The sequence below is a fragment of the Mus musculus genome, chromosome 6, assembly GCF_000001635.26.
Source record: "Mus musculus strain C57BL/6J chromosome 6, GRCm38.p6 C57BL/6J".
Classification (NCBI taxonomy): Eukaryota; Metazoa; Chordata; class Mammalia; order Rodentia; family Muridae; genus Mus; species Mus musculus.
The window spans coordinates 72,654,414-72,676,384 of NC_000072.6; the positions used below are offsets into that span (position 1 = coordinate 72,654,414).

The 21,971-nt window shown below is 47.8% G+C and overlaps 1 protein-coding gene and 1 long non-coding RNA gene across 6 annotated transcripts in view; one reads left to right on the top strand and one right to left on the bottom strand.

The window, feature by feature from the left end:
• Tcf7l1 (transcription factor 7 like 1 (T cell specific, HMG box)) overlaps positions 1 to 21,971 on the bottom strand; it is a 162,675-nt gene that overhangs the window by 28,043 nt on the left and 112,661 nt on the right. The window contains exon 1 of one of the 3 annotated variants that reach the window (XM_006505882.1): positions 16,391 to 16,986. The exons of the other annotated variants lie outside the window; for them this stretch is intronic. Within the exon in view, the coding sequence (XP_006505945.1) occupies positions 16,391 to 16,399 (9 nt within the window). The 5' untranslated portion in view covers positions 16,400 to 16,986. Of the gene's footprint in view, positions 1 to 16,390; positions 16,987 to 21,971 lie in introns of those variants that run through there. 3 annotated transcript variants of the gene reach the window in all.
• Positions 842 to 21,971, top strand: part of Gm31391 — a 36,685-nt gene continuing 15,555 nt past the window's right edge. Inside the window, exon 1 of one of the 3 annotated variants that reach the window (XR_003956316.1) lies at positions 842 to 1,657. This is a non-coding gene — a long non-coding RNA (predicted gene, 31391). The remainder of the gene's footprint in view (positions 1,658 to 21,971) is intronic. The other 2 variants (XR_003956315.1, XR_001785282.2) reach the window with 2 other exon arrangements.

A 21,971-nucleotide genomic window follows, 5' to 3' on the forward strand; every position in this document is an offset into this window, starting at 1 on the left:
GTGGTGCATACATGTGTGTGTGTGTCCCGTCCTATTATCCTCTGTCTTGGTCTCTTGAGTCAGGTTTACTACACCGGAGTTAGACTGGTAACCAGCAAGCCCCAGGGGTCCTGCGGCCTCTGCCCACCACAGCACTCAGGTCACAGAGGCACGTGTGGCTACACCCAACTTAACTTCTAATAGTTATTATTTTATACATGTGTGTGCATGTATGTATGTCACCTGTGGAGGCAAGAGGTGACCTTTGTGGAGTTGGTTCCCTTCTTCCACCTTTCTGTGGGTTCTGGGGTTAGCTCCTCAGGTTAGAGAATTCCTCTATGTGCTGAGCCATCTCTCCAGCCTCCGGGGTTTCTTTGTTTCCTGGTTGTTGCTAATGTGGGTGCTGGGGATTTGAACTCAGATCTTCAGGATTGTGTAGAAAGCACTCTTCCCTACGAGCCACTTCCCCAGCCCTAGTATTCTAGTTCGTCTTGTTAGGGAAGGGAGATTTTAGTCCTAATTGTTCTCATCGGAACAGCCGTTGAATCTCTTGGCGTCCACCAAAAAAAAAAAAAAAAAAACAACAACAACAAAAAAAACATGGCCATGTGGCCTCTCCTATTAGACTCATTCATGAGATGCATGCGTAGCGATTGATTTTCTTCTCAGCAAGTGTTTTTGCATTCCCTGGGTGAGCTCTACTGGGCTACCCTGGTGTGCCATTTCTTGTACTTTACTGTGGTATGCTGATCAGAGCGCCACCTTTTCTATGTAAGGCGTATGAAAGATGTTTTCTTTTGGGCGACATTTCTCACAAGTGTTGCTTTGGACGCTACTTTGGCTTTATTAGAGGAGTACGGTACCTCTTTTCCTTAAAGTTCTGCAATCTCTCTTTGGTTCTCAGCCCTTCCCAGAGTCCCCCTAGGGCTAAGTGCTCGGCCAGGTGGGCTGCTTCCGCTCGCTCGCCTCGGGCCTGGGGAAGGGTCCCTCCGAAGGATGCTCCCTAGGGGTTAGAACCCGCTTTCCTGCAGCGGGGCGGAGACCTGTCCTACACAATCCTCACTCTGCTCCGGGAGACCCAGCAGCAGATTAATTGCAGCTGTGCCCTGGAATTTCCCCAACACACAAATCTTCCTGATGTAAAACAGCTGGGAGGAAATCCCAGCATGCCCTGGGCAGAGGCAGAGCTGCCAATGAGCTATAGAGATTAACCCTCAGACTCCCGGAGAGCAGTGAGGGCCCCTGCTCCAGAGAGGCCCACATTGTCTCACCCCACTCCGTGTGCACGGGACCCCCTGGCGTGCCCACAGACTCTGAATGCTCGACAAGGAAACCCTTTCTGCAGGACCTGAGCACCAGAGAAAAATCACGGCTTCTTGTCACAGAATGCACCAGGACAAGGCTCCCAAATGAGCTTACTCAAGTGTGGGGCTCGGAAAACCACTCCTTCCCCCAAAGTCCAGCTCCCGGAAGCCCTCCACTTCTTCCATGGACACTGGCAAAGGACAGAGTCCTTTGCACCTTTTCAGGCTAGGAAAGCAACCCTCCCCCTCTGGTCCCCACTGGTGAACAGTGACTCGCCTGACCTCAAGCTAGGACTCCTTTGAATAAAGTCCAAGGATTCCTACGCCTTACTCAAAAGATGCTACAACTGCTGTCACCAAGAGACAAGACCAAGGTAACAAACACCCCTCATGCCCCCACCCCTGGAGGGCTTCAAATACAGTGAGACATTGCCCTCTCAAAGGACTCGGTCTCTCTTTGTAACCCAGGTTTGTCTCCAACTCCCAGTCACACCCCTTGCTCAGTCTCCTGAGTGCTGGTATTGTTATAACAGGTATGCTCTACCACACCCAGCCCTGCCCTCTCTCTGTCTCTTGTGTGTGAGCATGCGTTCATCAAGGCCAGTGGCCAACCTTGGCCAACTGCTCCTGAAGGAGCAGTCCACCTTGATTTTTGCGATGGGGGTTCTCACCGAGACTGAAGCTGGTTTATTGGGCAAGGGTGTTGACCTCGAACCCCAGAGATCGCTGGTCTTCCCCCGTGATTAAAGCACGAGCCACATGGCTTAGCTTTTATGTGGGTGTGGAGTCGGGTCCTCGTGTCTGCATGGTAAATGTGGTCCTCAGTGACCCGTCTCCGCAGCCACTCCTCTTCCCACGTTAGCAACAACTAACGTGGAGGCTGGTGAGATGGCTCAGCACATAGAGGAATTTCAAACCTCAGGGGCTGGGTTTGATCCCCAGAATCCACGGAAAGGTGGAAGAAGGGAACCAACTCCACAATGGTCACCTCTTGCCTCCACAGGGGACAAGCAGACGGTGTGGAACAATGGATGCTTGTCCTCTGTGGATAAGCTAAGTGTTCCTCACTGCACTGCACCTGTACCACTGAAAAAACACCAGTTAGTCACCCTTTCCTAAGAGCCTAACTGGTTGTATTCAGTGATTCAGGGATAAAAAAAACCAACAAGCCAGGCCCACCAATCCTCAGGCTTCCTTCCTTGCTGTCTCCCAACACCAGCTCACTTTAACTTCTTGCTGGGCTGTAGGGTCTTATTTTGTTCTGCTGGTCCGCATGTTTGCATCTTCTGCTTGTGAGAAACTAGCTTTGCTCAGAGCCCAGACTCAAAGCATTCTCACGATGGAACGGTTATTGTCTGTATCCTTTGTCCTCTGGCCTCCGCAGGGGTCATGCCTGTTTAACTATGATGCCCATGTCTGTAACACGGAAGGGATTTATTTGGGCTTATAGTTACAGGGGTGTTTCAGTTCACCATGGGTGGGGAAGGCAGGTCAGAGTTCTGAGCAGCAGGCGGTACAGCTCCTAACATCTCCCAGAGGAAGGACTCGGAGTACTGCCTGGAACAAGAGGTGCGTTTACCCTACAATGCCCCCTGCAGCGATGAGTCTACTAGGTAGACACCTCGTCTTAAACATTTCTCATTCTCTCCAAACAGCATCACCAGCTGGAGCCCAAGTGTTCAAACATAGTCTGTAGGGGGACTTTCCACATTCAACCCATGACAGCAATCACCAAGTACTGAAATCCTAACCCACTTTGTTCTGACAAATGTGGTAGGCCCACTTCTATAATGGGGTTGGCCAGTCTATCACAGTACCCTTTGGACATATGGTCCATATGGAAGGGAGCCTGTTTCATTTTCTTCTCTTTTTTTGAGGCAGTGTCTATGTTTCCCAAATGCTGGCATTAAAAGTGTGCACCACCATTGTCCAATTTATTCAACTTGAGTGACTGGACTTTACTGAATAACTCCTTTAGTACTGCGAGGATTCAGAGGAACAGCACAGAGTATGTGTGCCCAACTCTGCTGATTCCTAGAAGTCTGTTTAAGACCCTATATCTAGTAAGGGATGGTGACTCACACCTGTAATTCCAGCACCTGGAGCCTGAATCAATCAGTAAGGTCACCTCTCCCCCACCACATGGGGTGGGGGAGCATGGTCCCCTATCTCCCCCAGAAACACACATAGATCACTCTATGTCTATAAATGCACCAGCTCTCTGGGAGCTGGAGAGATGCCTCAGTGGTTAAAAGCACCCGTCTTCTGCAGAGGACGCATCTTCAGGTCCTGGCACCCACAAGGTGGCACACAACCATCTGTAAATCCAGTTCCTACCCCCTCTCTGATGTCTGAGGACTCACGTACATACCTAATACACATAACACAGAATAAATATTTTAAAGAAGAAAATACAGGCTAGAGAGATGGCTCAGAGGTTAAGAGAACTGACTGCTTTTCCTGAGGTCCTGAGTTCAGTTCTTAAAAACCATCTGTAATGAGATCTGGCGCCCTCTTCTGGCCTTCAGGCATACATGCAGGCAGAACGCTAGATACATAATAAATGTTTAAAAAAGAGGAAAATACACCAACCAGTCTTAGTAGCATAAAGACAAAATACCTCCCCAGATTGGGGTAGGGGTGGGGGGAAACTACTTAAATTTCTGAAATCACTTTAGAGAGCAATGAAAGAAAAAGAAAACATTTTATTTTGACTCTTACTTGCGTCCCTAATTTTCTTTATAAAGCGAGTGGCTCTAAGCGTTTGCATCAATGCACTGGACAGCACTAAATCCCAAACACAACCTCTTTGTTCCACCTCACTGTCGATGAAGGCCATGTTCCTTCCTGAGGCTGCTGGATAGGCGAATCCTCCGAAATAAATTCAATTTGCAAGTCCATAGGGATCTATAATAAGCTACTTCTGGACTTAATACAATAGATAATTTTCTGTGGAAAAGTTCTTTTTAAAAAAATCATACTTTGGGGGCTGGAGAGATGGTTCAGCAGATAGACAGCGTTCTGCTTTTCCGGAGGACGTGCGCTCAGATATCACCACACACTTCAGGCAGCTCACAACCACCTAAACTCCAATGCCAGGGCATCTGACCCTTACTCCTGGACACTGGGATGGCCGGATGGACAGACAGGCAGGCAGGCACACACACACACACACACACACACACACACAAACACACACACAGGGTAGGGAGGAAGAGATACATATTCATGCATGAATAAAACATGAGTCTTAAAAAAATAAACAGATTCTTTTACTGCTTTAAAACCAGCAACAACAAAAAGGCTGGATTGTTGTGGCTGGCACACGCCTTTAATCCCAGCACTTGGGAGGCAGAGGCAGGTGGATTTCTGAGTTCCAGGCCAGCCTGGACTATAGAGCAACAGGACAGCTAGAGCTGCATACAGAAACCCTGTCTTTAAAAACCAAGTTCTTCCCCCCCCCCCCTTTTCATTCAGACCAAGGTTTAGCCAACGAATATTTTGGAAGCTCTGGTGCACACTCCACCTTGTCCCAAGCGACTTCTAGCTGTTCGTATCTCTGTTCCAAAGAATCCGGTTGTTTCTCCTACCAGAAGTTGAGCTAAGGTTTGATTTAGAAAGCTAGCTCTCCAGTGGATCCGCAGAGCACCAGGGTCTCGGGCTCCATCCAACATCTCTGTTCTCAGTCACCTCCCATATAAACCAGGGGTGCTTAGCTCTATCAATCTAAAGACAAGGCCTGGCCCAGAAGGTCTCCTAGAGGAGGAAAAACAAGCACAAAACCAAAGCAGATGCAGACGTTCCTCTAAAAACAAAGGCCCCATCAAGGTGCTCAGCAAAGCAGGTGTCCCAGCTGACACCACTAACAAAGGGTGGATCTGGGAGGAACCTTATTTCTCGGGACCTGTCCTCACCGACAGAGATCAACCACCTCGATGGTGTGGCAGTCACAACAGAGAGGACCAAGTGGCTGCTGGACACTTAAGAAAATTAGGAAGTGGATTTGTGAGACGGCCCGGCAGTTAAAACTATCTGCCGCCAAGTCCCGATGACTTTAGATCTCAGGAATCTGCCTGGTAGAGGGATGGAAATGACTCCCACAAGTTGTCCTTTGACCTCCATGTACCCCTCTCCAGTGAATAAACATTTAAACATATATAGATAGATAGAAAGTGACATCACTGTTTTCCCTCAGCTACTAAGATGCTGAAGTAGGTCAGTTGAGCCTAGAGGCTCCAGCACAGCCTGTGTGACGTAGCAAGTTCCTGTCTGAGTGGAGAAGGGACTGCACATGGACTCATCAATTTTAGTTATCTTTATTTACGAGCAAAACCAGGGCTAGAGTGAGCCGATCTTGGAAGCTCTAACAGCTCAAGTGTTTTCTGGGGGAGACGTCCCACTTGGTGGGTGCTCTAATCAAAACCCTTACTACTGCTTTCTACGCACCAGAGTCTGTTGTGTAGCATTTGTGGTATCTGTGGTGTGAATAGTCCCACCACAGTTGGTTTTGAGGTACTATGGTGAGTCACTGTGAGAGGTGGGAAGAGACACTCACAGTTGGCCTGGTACCAACTGGCTGGCCACACACCACTGATGCTAGGCAGGAGTGGAGGGGGTGGGGGTGGGGATTTTTAGCCTGTCCTGACTTGTTAGGATTATTGGCTCTATTCCTAGATGGCTGGAAAGCGGTATATGCTGTGATTGGTGGATGTGGGCCTGAGGTCAGACTGGAGACCTGGACATGCAGCCTTGCACATCTTTCTGGCAGCTCCATGCTCCTTCTCAAAGGAGCAGGGGAAACTCTGTCCTCTGAACACCGGGCATGGACAGCCTGATGGCATAGACCATGGGAACACTTGGCGCAAAGCCCTAGGCTTAAGATGAAAAGGCCAGTCGGGTGTGGTGGCACACGGTACGGAGGGCACAAAGAACTCAAGTTCAGAGGCAGATCGTGAGATCCTGTTTCCCAAAGGAATGAATAACTGAACCCACCAAAGCCAATGCTGAGCCTGATCTTATGCCCTCACTGAGTAGCCTGCAGGTCTCTGGGTTAAACTGCCTTCGCCTGGCCTTGACCTTGGGCTGCTGGACCTGAGCAATTTCTGCACTCAGTGCCTGATCATGAAAAGAGATGGAGAAAGTGCACATGGGCCTGACCCCACTCTTGCCCTATGGCTGACACCTCTCACACCAGCTCTCCCTGTGGCCCACACTTGGTCACCCTCGCCCACAGCACATCTTTTTCCCAGTTGAGGCCAGCTGCCTCAGCCCTCTGGGTGTAGAGCCCATGTTCTGGCTCCGGCCCTTAACCTTCAGCTCTGTTCCCTCAGCTTCACTTATGGCCCTTGCCTTGGTCTCCTCACCACACAGGAGAGAACTGGGTCCATATCTGCTTCTTACCCAGTTGCCAGGTTGAGGCTGACAGCTACCTGGTGTCCAAGATGTCAGAGTACCACACTTCACTTCAGGCTCACAGTTTGTGACAAGTCAGCGCGTTCTTGCTCCTCCTCTGTAATGAATATACCTGGCTTCCATGAACACTCATCACCGGCCCTTGTGTGGATACAGGGATCATGGGACATGTTTCTAGGTGTAAGGGGAATGAGTAGTTCAGTGTATGAACATGTAGACCTATTTAGAGAACTTAGCACTACTCTCGGCAACGTAGGAGAGCGCTTACATCTCCACACTCCCGTCTGCACAGGTTAGTAACCATTCTGACCTTTGCATTGAACTGGTATCTCAGTGAGTATCTCTCTTGGATATCTTTGTTTTTGCTTTTGAGACAAGGTTTCTTTAGGTAGCCCTGGCTGTTCTGAAACTTGCTCTGCCCACCAGGTTGGCTTCAAACTCATGGAGATCCAATTGTCTCTCTGCCTCCCAAGTGCTGGGATTAAAGGGTGTGCCACCACTGTCCATAAGGTTCATGCATCACACAGTAGCAACAGGAAACAAAGCTATTAAGGTAACCTCATATTAATAATTTTCACCCTCACACACACACCTTCAGCTTACTCAGCCGGAAATGTCAAGTTCTGCCTTAGCATCTCTTGCTGCTTCCCATGGGCAGCAGCATTCTCCAGATTCTAGACACTTCTGCAAGTGTGCCTTCTGCCTGCACCTGGAGAACCTTGGGGTGGCAACCTGCTTGTTTTGTTTTTTGTTTTTTGTTTTTTTCTTAAAGGTTTCTTTTTAATTATGTGCATGCACGCGAGTCTGTGTGCAGGTATGTGCCCATGAATGTGGTGCCTGCGGAGGTCAAAAGAGGACACTGGGGCTCTGACTGGGGAGTTACAGGACAGTGCGAGTGGCCCAGCGTGGGCTCTGGGAGCTTAATTCTTCACACACAGTCACTCTCTTAACCCACGGGTGCTCTCTCTCTCTCTCTCTCTCTCTCTCTCTCTCTCTCTTTCTCCTCTCCCCCCCCCCCCCCCAGCAGGATTTCATACTGACCTTAAATTCCTGATCCTCTTGCCTCTGCCTCTCAGGGATTACAGACATGTTCTTACAGACATGTTCTATCAGGTCTGGCTTATGTGATGCTGAGGATTGAACCGTGGAGGCAAGCACTCTACCCACTGAGCTACACTTCTAGTTTAAGCGACTTGGTTTGAAGGGAGCTGGTAGAGGGGCTGTGAAATGCATTAGCAGCTCCCTTTGCCTGAGATGGACCAAACGCCACTCCCAAGGATCAGGGTGGTGGGTAAAGCCGGAAAGGTCCCAAATGCTCTCTCCACCGTGTCACCTCTGCTGCAGCCCACATTCGCCAGCCCATCTTTCACGTCCCATTAGAAACACCTTCCAAACTATACAACTAAATAACTGGTCCCGCTGATGGTTCAGGAGAGAGAAACCGCAAAATACGAAAGCCCGGTGATGACTTGGATTTGAGCGACAAAGCTCAGTAGAAGTCTGATGTGAATCTCTGTAATGTCACCACTGAGTGATACAGGAGGTGGGTACCGGGCCTTCTTTTCGCTCTCTAGAAGTGTCAACCCAATCCTGCAGTCCTGGAACTTTGTCCACAGGGCACAGGGACAGTGTACCTCTTTCCTTGCCCATGCTAGGCATTGCTAATATATCGTCAAATTCTTCCTAGTTCTGCCTGGTGCGGGCCCAGAGCGTTCAACATAGTATACGAGGTGGCTTCTAACAGCGGGTAAAAATCACCGTGAGATGCTCTCATACATATTTTCTCTGACTCAGGACTGATGGTAGATAACAGATATTCCATCTGGAAAGAAGCCGGGGCAGGATCCAGGCTCCACAACCCTTTCTCTGACTGGTTCAATCAGGAACATTCTTGGAAGGCATCAGGGGCTCACAGAAAAGGCCAGTGAACAGCAAAATCCAGTCCTAACTTGCAGAGCCCAGTGACCAAAAGCAGGTCTGGGAATTCTGAAGTTTATGGATTTTCCCTTGTGGGAAGAGGAGCTGGAAAATGTCCCAGGTATTGAGGAGAAAGGAAACAGGGTCTGTGTAAAATCAATGGGGAACAGGAAGTGCTTATCTGGGGCCAGTAAAGCACACAGCACAAAAGAACAGCCAGGCAGCAGAGGGCAGGCTGCAGGCTCCTAGGGCTTCTCAGAGCTGTCTCCTCATCCCTGACTGCAAAGCCTGTCCAACGTCAGCAGCCCCTGGGTGCCAAGGGCATCCCTCCATAGGTGAGCAGTCCCAGCAAGGGTTTGGATCCCATGGGTGGGAAAAGACTGTGACTTCTACACGGAGCCATCGAGTCATGTGTTAATGAATGGCTTTCACGCTGTTAGGGAAGAACAACATGATTCTGCACTCAGCCTGAAGGGAGAGTACAGGAAATGAGGATGGCTAAGAAATGAACACCAGTGGTGGCCATACTGTAAGTCAGACTCTCTGCGTGCATTATATCACAGCCTACACCACTGCCTTCTCATTGCATGAAACGAACATTCATCTCAGGGAGTATCTGCATGCAGTGTTTATTATAATAGGTACCAAAGTGCTGAGCATGGCTAAGGATATGGAGTTGATCTCCAGTACTGTAATTAGCTAGCAAAGCAAAACATCAAAATAATTACTATATATATATTCACACATATTATTCTAAAATTTTAGTTTGCTGGACATTTCACTTATAATGAAGTTACACACACACACACACACACACACACACACACACACACACACACGTTTAAGAGATAAGGTTTCCATATTCATATAGTCTAACCTGGAACTCACTATTAGCCCAGGCTGGCCTTAAACTTGAAATCCTATCTTCACTACCCGAGACCTGGGTTTATAGTACAGGTATGCACCCCCACTTCACCCAGCTCCCTGATCTTTGTTTTAAAGGAAACCATCGAGTAAATAGTATAGGTGGTGGGTAGACAAGATTATACAAATAAGTGACACTTGGAGCCAGGAGCTGCAGCACGTGCTTGATAAGGAAAACCTAAACCCTTGAAAGAAGCTCCGCACAGAAGGCCGGTGCACGCAGTTGCTTCTCCCGAAAGCCCGAGCCGTCGTCCCCTTGTGCATGCTAGGTCAAAGCAGCAGACGCCCTCCCCTCCACAGGCCTCCTCGCTTTTTATCGGTTAGCTAGCCAGGAAGTCCTGTCCTTTGGTTGCTGAACCATCTTTTCCACGTCTCGCCTTGACCTTGAGATGAGTGTCGCGTGTTCCTGCCTCAGTCCTTCCTAGACTTGCATTTCTTCTCTCTTCCCCTCTGAGTGTCTCGGGAACAGGAAACTCATCTGTGCTCTGGTCACCACAGCACTTGACATAGCACATTGTTGTGATAAGTGCCTGGTGACCAGGAGGGCATTTCAGGAATACCTGAACGAGAGGCACAAGTACCCCTTCCTGGAAAGGTTTCCATCAGCCTAGGTGAAACGTATCCAGAAGCAATCAGTGGCTACTCCTGTGGCTGTCGCTGGAGTTGGGAGAACTGGTGGCCTCACAATCAATAGGTGACATACCAGCTGAGTTAAGACTCCTTTAAAGATTTACTAAGGGTCTGGGTATGGTGGGACACACCTTTAATTTCAGCATTCTTGCAGAGGCGAAAGGGGCTTTCTATGAATTTGAGGCTAACCTGGTCTATATAGTAGCTTCAAGACTAGCTCCTGTCCCCAAAACAAAAACAACAAACAAAAAACCCAAAACAACAAGCATCATTTATTGAGCCAGAAACCGCAGTGCATACCTTTAGTCCCAGAACTTGGGTAAAGCCAGGAAACTCGGGAGTTTACCGATACCCTGGGCTGCCTGGGATATAGGTCAGCTTTTGCCAAGCACATGTAAGGCTCTGGTTCAAACCCCAGCAATCTACAGCTAATAGCGTCATAATCTGTTTCTAGGTATTTTTACTTCCCTATATAGTTTGTATATTGACTACAAATTATAAATGAATTCGGTTAGCTCTATGCAGCCATGGGCTTCATATCTCAGAATTTAGTGTTTGTGGGTTTTATCAACCACAAGATTTCTGACCTTGGATTTAACTAAGTGCAAACTGTAACACAGTCAGACCTTCAGTGATTGTATGTATACTAAACACGTGTCGCTTTCCTTATTGTTACTTAACTATTTACATAGCATCCCTGTTAAGTAATGTAATCTAGAAATGCTTTAAAGTATAGGGGAGGATGTGCCTAGGTTACATACAAACGCCCCATTATTAACTAATTGTGTGTTTGACTGTAGCCATCCGTGTGCCATGGTGCGTGTGTGGAGGGTGTGAGGCAGGATCTCGCTGTGTTCTTCCAGTTAACTGGCCTGCAAGCTTCTGGCTTTTTTCTCCCTCCCATCTCAAGGGGATGCTCTGTGATTATAGATGTCCAGGCTGCTGTGTCTGGCTTCTTTATGTGGGTGCTGGGGGGTCCGTTCTCAGGTCATCTGCTTGTGTGGCAAGCACTTTACCCACCGAACCCTCTGCCCACTTGAGTGCTGTACTATTTTAAATCAGGGATCTGGGCATCCATGAGTTTTGTTATCAACAGGGGACCTGAAACCTGCCCTCCCCGCTCTGAAAGAGCAAGGGACAAATGTATATCTAATCATCTGTAGCTGGAGGCTCTGATGCTGGAGCTGTACCAGGTGACCTGCTATGGATCACCGCATGTCTAAAATTCACATTCTAATATTAATATCATTCTAGGAGAGCAATAAGCATGCAAAAGCAAAGGGCAGGAGCAGGAGAGATGGCATAGTAGTTAAGAGTAGTAGTTACTTGGCAGAGCTGTGGTGGTGCATGCCTTTAACCCCAGCACTCAGGAGGCAGAGACCAGTGGATCTCTGAATTCAAGGTCAGCCTGGTCTACAGAATGAGCTCCAGGTCAGCCAGGGCTACACAGAGAAACTCATCTCAAAACAAAATCCCCACACAACAACAACAACAAGCAAACACTTGCTACTCTTGCAGAGGGCTCAGGATGACTTCTAGTACCCATATGGAGCACTTCACAACTGCCTGTACTTCCAGTTCCAGGGGATCTGACATTCTCTTCTGGCCTCTGAAGACACCTGCCAAGTATGTGGTACTCACACAGACAAGTTGGCACATACATATACTCATAAATTAAAAAAGAAAAGAAAAGAAAAGAAAAGAAAAGAAAGAAGGGGGGGCTGGCGAGATGGCTCAGTGGGTAAGAGCACCTGACTGCTCTTCCGAAGGTCCAGAGTTCAAATCCCAGCAACCACATGGTGGCTCACAACCATCCCCAACAAGATCTGACCCCCTCTTCTAGAGTGTCTGAAGACAACTACAGTGTACTTACATATAATCAATAAATAAATCTTAAAAAAAAAAAAAAGAAGGAAGGAAGGAAGGGAGAAAGAGAAAGAAAGAAAGAAAGAAAGAAAGAAAGAAAGAAAGAAAGAAAGAAAGAAAGAAAGCTAGCTAGCTAATGGAAATTCATTACAGAACCTGCATAGATAGATTTCTTTAAAAAAGACATCTGCAAACTCCCAAGCTATTCTCATGTATCATATCATTTCATCCTCATCTTCTAAGATGGCGTGTACTCCCCCTATGGCACAGAAAGCTGAGTAACTAGTTAAGCCCAAAGTCCTATCTCATCCAAGACCACACTTTTAACTCTTTAAGTATACTAGTGCCGGAAAAGAGCAACTCGGACCATGATTCCTGCAGCCCATGCTGGCTTTCCTTAGACAAAAGGGCTGAGCCATCCCACCATGGTCCCAGAGGCCACTCGCCTAAATGAAATTAGGAGGAACAACCCAGGTGTCCTGGGCCCGTGCCGTAGCTGTGGGAGAGCTATGATGGACCGTGATATTTGCCAGAACCCACAAGAGTGAACGTAAAAACAGTTGTAGGGGGATGAACTCCTAATGCAGGCAAATCAATATTATGAGCACCGATCTGCAGAAGTCATAAAACACTCAACAAAAGAATAATTGTGTCATTCAAATTTTTCTTATGGCTAAACCAGAAGGCATTCTCAATATGCACAACAGCTCAACACTGCCCCCTGGTGATCTCCGTGTAACCACCGGGACCACACTAGCTAATTGACTGTGGGGAACAAAAGCCCCCAGATCATCAAACCTGGTCTATGAGACAGCAGAGAAGTCTGGACCAGGCACCAAGCCATCTGGAAAAATCTCTAGGCTCCACTCCCATTTGTTTGCAGGATCTGAGATAAAGAAGCCATGAATTCAGTAATGAGTTAACTACTTTTACTCTGTCAAGCTGGCAACGGCCTTTTTTACTCCTCTTTAATTACCATGGGCACTTTTCTTGATGCCCTGTTGGTGGGAGAATAAATTAGTAAGCCTTTTCTTGTGCAATTTGGAGGCATGTATCAAGTCTTCCAAAGGCGTACCACCTCAAGGAATGTATCCTAAGGAAATAATTAAAGATTCGAGCAAACTACAGCTGCAGGAACGCTCACTGGGACCATCTACAAGAGCTGAAAGATATTAAATACCTCATGCTACAATGATATTTGAGTTTACGGAGCAAGTGAATATTTATAGGCATGCGAAGGTACTTACTAGACACTCTCAAGGGGAAAAGCAGGACACCCAGCAAGTAAAGAATTCACTTTTGTAAAGCAGACATCTTTATATGTGAATTGAAGATCTACGCGGACAGATAGGAGGATGTGGGTTCTTCTACTGGACCAGCGGGCGGGGTCAGTTTGTTATTCCTCCGACATCAGAGTTGCCTAGAGGAGCTATGAACCCACAGATTTCCAACCCTCCTCCCCTGCCACTCAACTGTTCCAGGGCAGGGCCCTAACCTTCTGCCTCATTTAATGGCTCCCCAGGTGACGTCAATGTGAGGTCAGAGCTGTCCCTACATGTGCCACCATGTGCTCACCACTGAGCTACAAAGCTCCCCACCACCGCCCTCCAATCCCATACTCAGCTTCTCCTGCTTCTCTTTTATCCCCTAGAGCAAGCATCCATCCAACCACCGGGCACTTTTCAGTGCTACAGTATACCAGCTTCTACAGTCTTTACCTGTCTAAGTCTCTCCAGAGTATTAGAAGGCTTGGTGTAGAAGTTTCTGGTACATAAGGGAAAATCCATATCCCCAGAGCAGCCCTCACCGGATCTTATAAATAAACTCTCAGATTAGGCAGCAGACACCCACTCTGGGATTCCTGGTGGCACATTAGGAAGACCATCAAAACCAATTATTTCTTGAACATTCCTAATGGTGTCAACACATTCCTCTTTATTTTGGGGCTGAGAGAAGGGCTGCAGTGCCTCCTCCTAGCTCTCCAACCAAATCCAGGGCTAGGTCTTTCTGGAATTCGAGACATCCTGGCTCAGCTCGAAGGGTACATTTCTGAACACACTCTCAAAAGCGCATCTCGGATTTCACATTGCTTCTTGAGTGACCCTGGTAGCCCATCAGTTCTAGGTGCAGCCTGTGTTTGAGACTGGGTATGAAGCTCAGTCTATAAGCAGCTATTTGGGACCAAGACTGAAAAGTGACCATGTCGTTCAGGTACCATATCTGCTTATCCAAAGACGTTACATCTCTGCCACTTCCTTCATGGGGCTATCGTTCCTAGCTACAGACTTTGAAATAGAACGACTGCCTTGGATGACAGCTCTGCCAGCACCACACAAGAGGCTTGAAGCTCACTGGCCAAATTCTCCATCTGATTCCCATTGATTTTCCATGTTCTGTGTAATGCCCCCCACACTCAGTCTTTGTCAAGGCTCTTCATTCAGTTACATGAATGCATGCTGAATTAAATAAACTGGAAGCCATGGTCAAATGGACCGTTGATTTCTTCTTCCTAGATTTCCCTTTTCCAGAAGTTTTAAGTTCATGGTAAATAGGTGCTCTTGGTCAGTCCTACAGTGGGGCAGGCTGCAGTGTGGCTGCCATGTCTCCTGCTGAGCTCTTTACAAAACCAAACAACTGAGGTGGCTCGGCCTTTAAAGTTATTTACCACCAACCCTGATCCCTAGAACCCACATAGTAGGAGAGAACCAACCGCAAGTTGTCTTCTGACTTTTTCACGTTTGTGGTGTGCACCCATCCAAAGAATTAATTAGTTAATCAATAAATAATAATAATTAATCATAAAATACCATCCCTTCTTTCTTTCTGACCTATTGTTCTCACTAAGGCCCCTGCTGACCTCCTAACTACTGAAGTCTTTTCAAGGCTCTGCTCTAAAAATTCATAGCATCATTTTCTGAGACTCCTTTCTGGTGTTCAGTACCTGCTCTGGGCCAGTCCAAGACCTTTGCATACTCTTGGAGATGTGGCTTTGAGAATCCTCTTCTCTGTATAACTTCACCTGTGCTAGCATAACCAGCGCCCACACGATGATCCTGATCTGTGTGTGGTGAAACCTTTTCTCTTGGAGGGACTAGAGGCCTAGAGAGGCCAAGATCCAGAAAGATAAACTGACTTAGCTAATTCACAAGAATCAGGAAGTTCAGAAAGAGACAAGATTCATGAGGCCCTGCATCAAAGGTTATATGAGAAGGAAACCATTGTGGGAGACCGGGAGACTTTTCGGTGGCACTACCTGCAGGCTGGGCAGAGAAATCCAGAGAGTATGTTGTCAGGAGCACCACTCATGCTGGGGTGAGCTTTCAGTGATACAACTGCCTTAGAGTGAGCCACACCAGCTTTTAAGACACCCACTGGCCCACCGCACTACACCCGCAAAGAATCATTCATTGGTTTATTGTGTCCTCTCTGGGCTGAGTAGATGTTTGTTCATGCCTCTCAAGGAAGAGTCAGGGAACAGTAGACAATCTTGATGTCTCTCCTCAATTCCAGTTGCTTCCTCTGCTCCTGGCCCACAGACTCATCAAAAGCCAGCACTGAACTAGTTTCTTAGTGTCCACTAAACCAAGGCTCTTCAGAAGGGGAAAGCAACATTGGCATGAGCCAGGATTCAAGTCACCCTGACCACTGCACAAGCATTGGGGACAATGTTGGTTCCTTTCCTTTCCTGTCCTTCACCTGATAGAGGACCAAGTCTTATCACTCTAACTCTGGACTGTCAGTTGAGCCATCTCCTCTATTCTCTTTAGGGTTACCCTGAAACTCTTGATAAAATCCCTTGCTAGCCATCTCCTGAAGTTCTTGTCCAAGTCACCCTGTCCTTCATACTACTGACTGGACCATCACCCTGCCAGAGCTCTGTTCAATCCCATGATGTGGCAGAAAAGTACCCACCTACCCCATGGACATTAAAATCCCAGCCTACTATACGCATCCTATCTCCAGCGACCTCACCAGCAACATCCTTGGACCTTGTTCTGGCCACCCCCAATGTCTCACCACACAGCTTTCCTTATCTACACCTGTAAGATTTGTCAAGAGGCTGCATGCATTTTCCAGGGGCTGGACTAACACTTTGGGTACTATTTGTTATATGCCACTGAGCCAAGTAAAGGTGGTGGGCTCATGGAGGACCATGACTCTCCTCTGTTGCATTGGGAAGGTATGTAGTCATCATAACATGAGCACACACACACACACACACACACACACACACACCTTCTTATATTAGCAGGAGGCATGTCTGTTGTTTCTAGAGTTGCAGCCACTGGCCTTGGGGGAAGGCAGGGCACATGAAGCCACTTCAGTAGCTGCTATCTAGTGGTACTCCACATCCGTACCTTTGGCATAGTTGCTCCTGCAGTCTCTGCATAGTATCCCACAGTAATCAGATGTACGACGGAGAGATGGCACTAGGCACCAACCACAGCCCACACTTCCGTTCTCCGATGACTTCCAGGTTTCTCAATAGATCCTGTGGTTCTCAGGAGTCCCTAATTAGATCATGGTTCATTCTTCCACGTGGCTGGATCTCTTTCTTTTTGGCATTATCCTGATCACAAGTCTTCCTGGGAGACTTCAATCCCAGATCTTTAACAAGTCCTTAATAAGACTCTGAGAGCCACCTCCTCTTTTACCTTGGTCCAGAGGCTCTTACTTCCAAGCTGGCAGCCTCTGCGCCCTGCAAGCGCTTTCCCCCTTATTCCACTTGGCTTGTCAGAGCCCCAGGGACTAGAGGGAATTCCTCAGGAGAGGAAGCCCTAAAGCCTACATCCTGTTCTTTTTGGCTGTGACACTATCTACTTCCACTACTCTTGTAGCTTAGGCTGGCTTTGGGTTATAGTTAAAGCATGCCTTCCTGTCCTGACAACCTCTGTCAAGACACACAAGTGCTGGCAGAACTGTCCACAACGGCCACTTCACGGAGCACTCTTCCACGTCAGCATCCAGGGAACTGCTGACAGCAGATCTTCCGCAAGGTGGCTCCCAGAGCTCACGTGGTTGATAACCGAAACTCCACCCAAAAATGCCCTTTCTTTGCTCTTTTGGGGAGTGGGGTGGAGGGAGCTTTCAACATAGCCCTGACTGTTCTGGAATTCAGTATGTAGACACATGTTAGCTTCAACTCAGAAGTCCTCCTGCCTCTACCTCCCAAGTGTTGGGATTAAATGTGTGTGCCACCATGTTCCTCAGAGGTGTGGAGTTAGAGGTTTACCTAGATACGGGCCAGAAGAGTTTATTTGTATGATGGGCTGTAGGAAATTAAAGTATTTTATTAATATCACTGGAAATACTTTTGCTAACTTGGACTTTGACATACCACATATTCACATACAAGCAACCATTCTGGAAGCAGTAAATAACTACACTAATTCTTTAGCATCCCTTCTGATACCCCAAAGAGATTACTGTTAGAAATGGCACAAAGGCTACTGACAGGTAGGGTCCCAGAGGAGGTGCACAAGTCCTGTCATGAGTAGACACAGTGCCGCAGGAGAGCAAATGCTTAGCACTGTAGGAATATCCTGGCAGCTCCTTGGAACTCATCCTCAGAGGAGAGTTGAGCATCTCTTTGGGGTTGCACGTCACCAGTCTGATACAGAAGGGACTGGGGCCACACTGAGCTCCCTGAAGGGAAGGGAAGTTTGGCGCTTCGAAAATCCTTAGCACGTGTTCATTAAGATCACTGAAACATCTTTCACATGGGTGTCAATAAATGGTCAGCTCTCAGCTCAATGCCCCACCCTCACATCAAGAAGTGTGTTGTTTTAGAGACAGGGTCTCACTGTGTAGCCCAGACTGGTATGGAACAACTTGTGAAGACCAGGCTGGCCCCAAATTCACAGAGATCCGCCTGCCCCTACTTCTGTTATTAAAGACAACATGCCTAGTCACAGGGTCTCCTTAAATGATGAATTTAAAACATCAGTATTTCTTTTGTTTAAATTCTAGTCCATCAGGGCTGGAGAGACAAGCATTGGCTGCTCTTCTAGAGAACCCGGGTTGGATTTCCAGCATCCACACAGTAGCTCACAACTGTCTGTAGCTCTAGTTTCAGGGGAGCTATGTATGTGTGATGCACACATGACAGACACAACATACAAACAAACAAATATTCTAGTCCGTTATCAGTAAAACGGAAGTGGCAGCTCTGAGTATCACCTTATCTTTTTGAGACGGAGTGTCTCAGTGAACAGGGATGGACAACTGGGCTGCAGAGCCTGGCCAGCAAGGCTCAAGACCTTCTTATTCCTACCCTCCTCCCAGCCGCAATGCTGCCATCACAGGTGCAGGGGATTGAACCCAGCTCCTTATGGTTTTGTAGCCAGAGCTTTACTGACTGTGTCACCTCCCCCTCCCCTCAGCAGTTCCTATGCTATTGTCACATTATGACTGGGGCAGCTTGGCCTGAATGAGTGACACTGAGTCTGCAGGGCCTGACCTCCAAGCGTGCCTTAGGTCCAGTGGCTGCGACTTAGCAGTCTTGGAGACAGAGGAACGAGACAGTCCTGTAATTTGATGCAGACCCTGAGAGAAGAGTCTCAGGGAGACATTGGACATCTCTTGGAAGTTTTCAGAGACTTTCTCTGGACACCTACACAGGGCCTGGTGTTTCAGCTGCCACCATCTGAAGGCTTCCCGAGTGACTGGGAACTTCTGGGGAGTCCATGCAGAGCCTGGGACACTCAGCGGACAGACCCTGCCCTCCTGTTCCTGCAGTTCATTCAGCCTTTTGGATGCTCCGTGGGCACTTCTCTGTCTATTGTTCACAAAAATGAATCAAGCTATGACTTGGGGCTTGAATTGAACTAAAAAAAAAAAAAAATCTGTATGGTTCTAAGGGTCTTCATCCAAGTTTTTCCCAAAAGATTATTCTCCAAGGGAAAAAGAAAACAAAATGTCCAAATCTCAAACATTTTTCAGTCCCCATTATCCCACGCCTCTCTGTACCCCTTGAGACACAATTTTCAATAGTAAACGGGGCTGAAGTTTGAGGGCACGGCCTGGAGAAGTTGTTTAATTTCTACCACTAAAGACAAACTTGGATTCTTTCAGGCAGCTTTCCCCTCAGGCCAGCCTTGCTTTATGGGGCCAAACCACCGAAAGAATAAATGAATGCAAAAAATTTGCCTCACAGCGGTGAACGCTAAGACTTTTTTTTTCTACAGATACAAATTCCCAAGCAAACTTAGCCCAAAGATAATCAAAATGAAGGCTGGCTTTCTTGGCTTGTTAAGGGCTTGGCTGCCCGATTTTCTTGAGGGTCTGAATCTGTTTACTCGGGAGGGGATGAACAACAGGGCAGTTCCAGAAAAATCAACACAGGCCTGAGGAGTATGGATCAGTTTGTAATACACTCTGCCTGTCATTCCACAAATACTTATGGTACACCCACTGTGTTGGGACTCTGTCCCTGGCTGCTGTGCAAGAGGAAAGGACAATATGGCTAGGCAGGTGGCCTTCATCTAATGAGGGAGGACAAAGCATCTGTCCCAAGTGGTAAATGTCATTAAGAATTGGAGTGGGTGATGGGATTTGAGAGAGACTTTGAATCCAGGTGACAACTCACAGAGAGAAGACCTCTATGCTAGACTCACTGCATTTTTTTTTCTTTGTTGCTGTGTTTCCTTTTGAGGGGGAGGGTGTGTGCAGGGCAGAAGACAACCTCAGCTGTCCATAGTCAGGAGCTGTCCGCTTTGTTTTCTGAGACAAGGTCTCTCACTAAACCTGAGGCTCACAGAGTAGGCCAGGCTGGCTGGCCACGAGGTTTCAGGGACCCATTCATCCCTGCTTTCTCAGTGCTGGGATTACAGGCATGTGTCACCACACCGGCCTTTAAAAACGAGCAAGTGCCGGGCGTGATGGCGCACACCTTTAATTCCAGCACTTGGGAGGCAGAGGCAGGCGAATTTCTGAGTTCGAGGCCAGCCTGGTCTACAGAGTGAGTTTCAGGACAGCCAGGGCTACACAGAGAAACCCTGTCTCGAAAAAACAAAACAAAACAAAACAAAACAAAACAAAACAAAAACGCAAGCAAGCAAACAAACAAACAAACAAACAAGCAAACAAACAAAAAGCCCAAAAAAACATAGGTTCTGGGGTTCAAACTCAGGTCTTCACGTTCACATGGCAGCATTTTGTGGAGTGAGCTGTCTCTCCAGCCTTTGAACCAATATGAATAAATAACACTTTGAATAGTTAAAAAGATCCATGACACTGGTTTCCTAAATACAATTATGAAGGCCATCACTGAAACTGGCACTGGCCTCAGAGGTCCAGGTGGCTACTGCTGGACAAGGAGGGTCTCCACTGGTATCTACGGGATCTGAGAGGATGCCTACTTATTTACATAATTAAAAGCTATAAGTCAAGCCAACAAGCTGTGGAGCATATTTACTCCCAGCCTAGCAAAAAACAAAAAAACACACCTCCCTACGACACAAAGGGCATGGCCCAAACGGAGAATATCCTGTAGTTTTCATTTCCATATGAGATGTGGCGGTGGTGGTAGAGAGCCTGGTCCTGTAGCATCTTCTGTCTCTTCCATCCCTGCTTCTATCTGTGTCTTAGGACATCATAGCAGCTCAGTGGGGAAACACAGTGCCAAGAGGGGCCAAGGCCAAAATGGAGCTTCTAAAGCCTCTCTCTCTCTCTCTCTCTCTCTCTCTCTCTCTCTCTCTCTCTCTCTCTCTCTGTGTATGTCTACTTACTTATGTCTAGGCATGAGGTTGCATTCGGGGAGGGCATCGGGGTGCCGGTCTGTGAGGCATATTGTGCTGTCTGGTTCCCGTTAGGATGATGACAGAAGCCCCGTCTGTATCCCAGGTGACAAGTATATCAGTACGGTTTGCCCTCCCTTCGCCCAGTGAGCTTAACACTACTGCTGCTACTCCCGTTACCTGACATGAGGAGACTGGGATTCCAGACATTTTATTTTTTTTTTTAAAGATTTATTTATTATTATATGTAAGTACACTGTAGCTGTCTTCAGACACACCAGAAGAGGGAGTCAGATCTTGTTACGGATGGTTGTGAGCCACCATGTGGTTGCTGGGATTTGAACTCTGGACCTTCGGAAGAGCAGTCGGGTGCTCTTACCCACTGAGCCATCTCACCAGCCCGATTCCAGACATTTTAATTTATCAAAGGCCACACAGCTAGATATGGTACCGACAGGATTTTAAATGTCAGATGCCACCTACATGGGATGGCCTAAAAAATTCCCAGAGGAAAATCATTTGCAAATCCCAAATCATGGAAAACTCAAGAGCGGGAAAGAAATGAAATTCAGTACGTTGGACTCTCCGGATGGCTGGTGGGTTCCAACAGAGACAGAATCCAGAGTCCTGTCTGCTGGGCAGGCCGGAGGGGTGGAGTGGGGGGGGGTGGGGCGCAGAAGGGTGACCCACAGGGTCAGGGCTGGGCAGAGCCTGAGCTTTTGGATCTGGGCTCCCTTGATGAATATACAAGCTAGGTGGGGTTCCGGATCAGCTCAATAGCTCCATGGGGCCTTATGGCCCTGTGTTCTGGAAAGGTGCCTTATGCCGAATGGGGACTTAGAGACCTTTCTATAGTTGCAACCTTCACTGCTTTCACTTTTGTGAGCAAAATGGTAGCCCGGAGTGAGGAAGCCCCAGGGTCTGGCTGCCACGCAATTTCCTTCCGTTTCCCAATAGCAGAGTGGCCACTTGGACGCCTACACTCATGGTGGCCTTGTACCCCCATTCCCTGCTGCTGGGCTGGCCAGAAAAGGCATGAGGCTAGGAGGACTTACAGAGACCTGCCCACCACCTACCTACCTCTCTCTCTCTCTCTCTCTCTCTCTCTCTCTCTCTCTCTCTCTCTCTCTCTCTCTCTCCCCCCCCCCACAATCCCTTCAATTATGTGTGTGTACCTACCTACATTGGGAGCAAGGTCAAT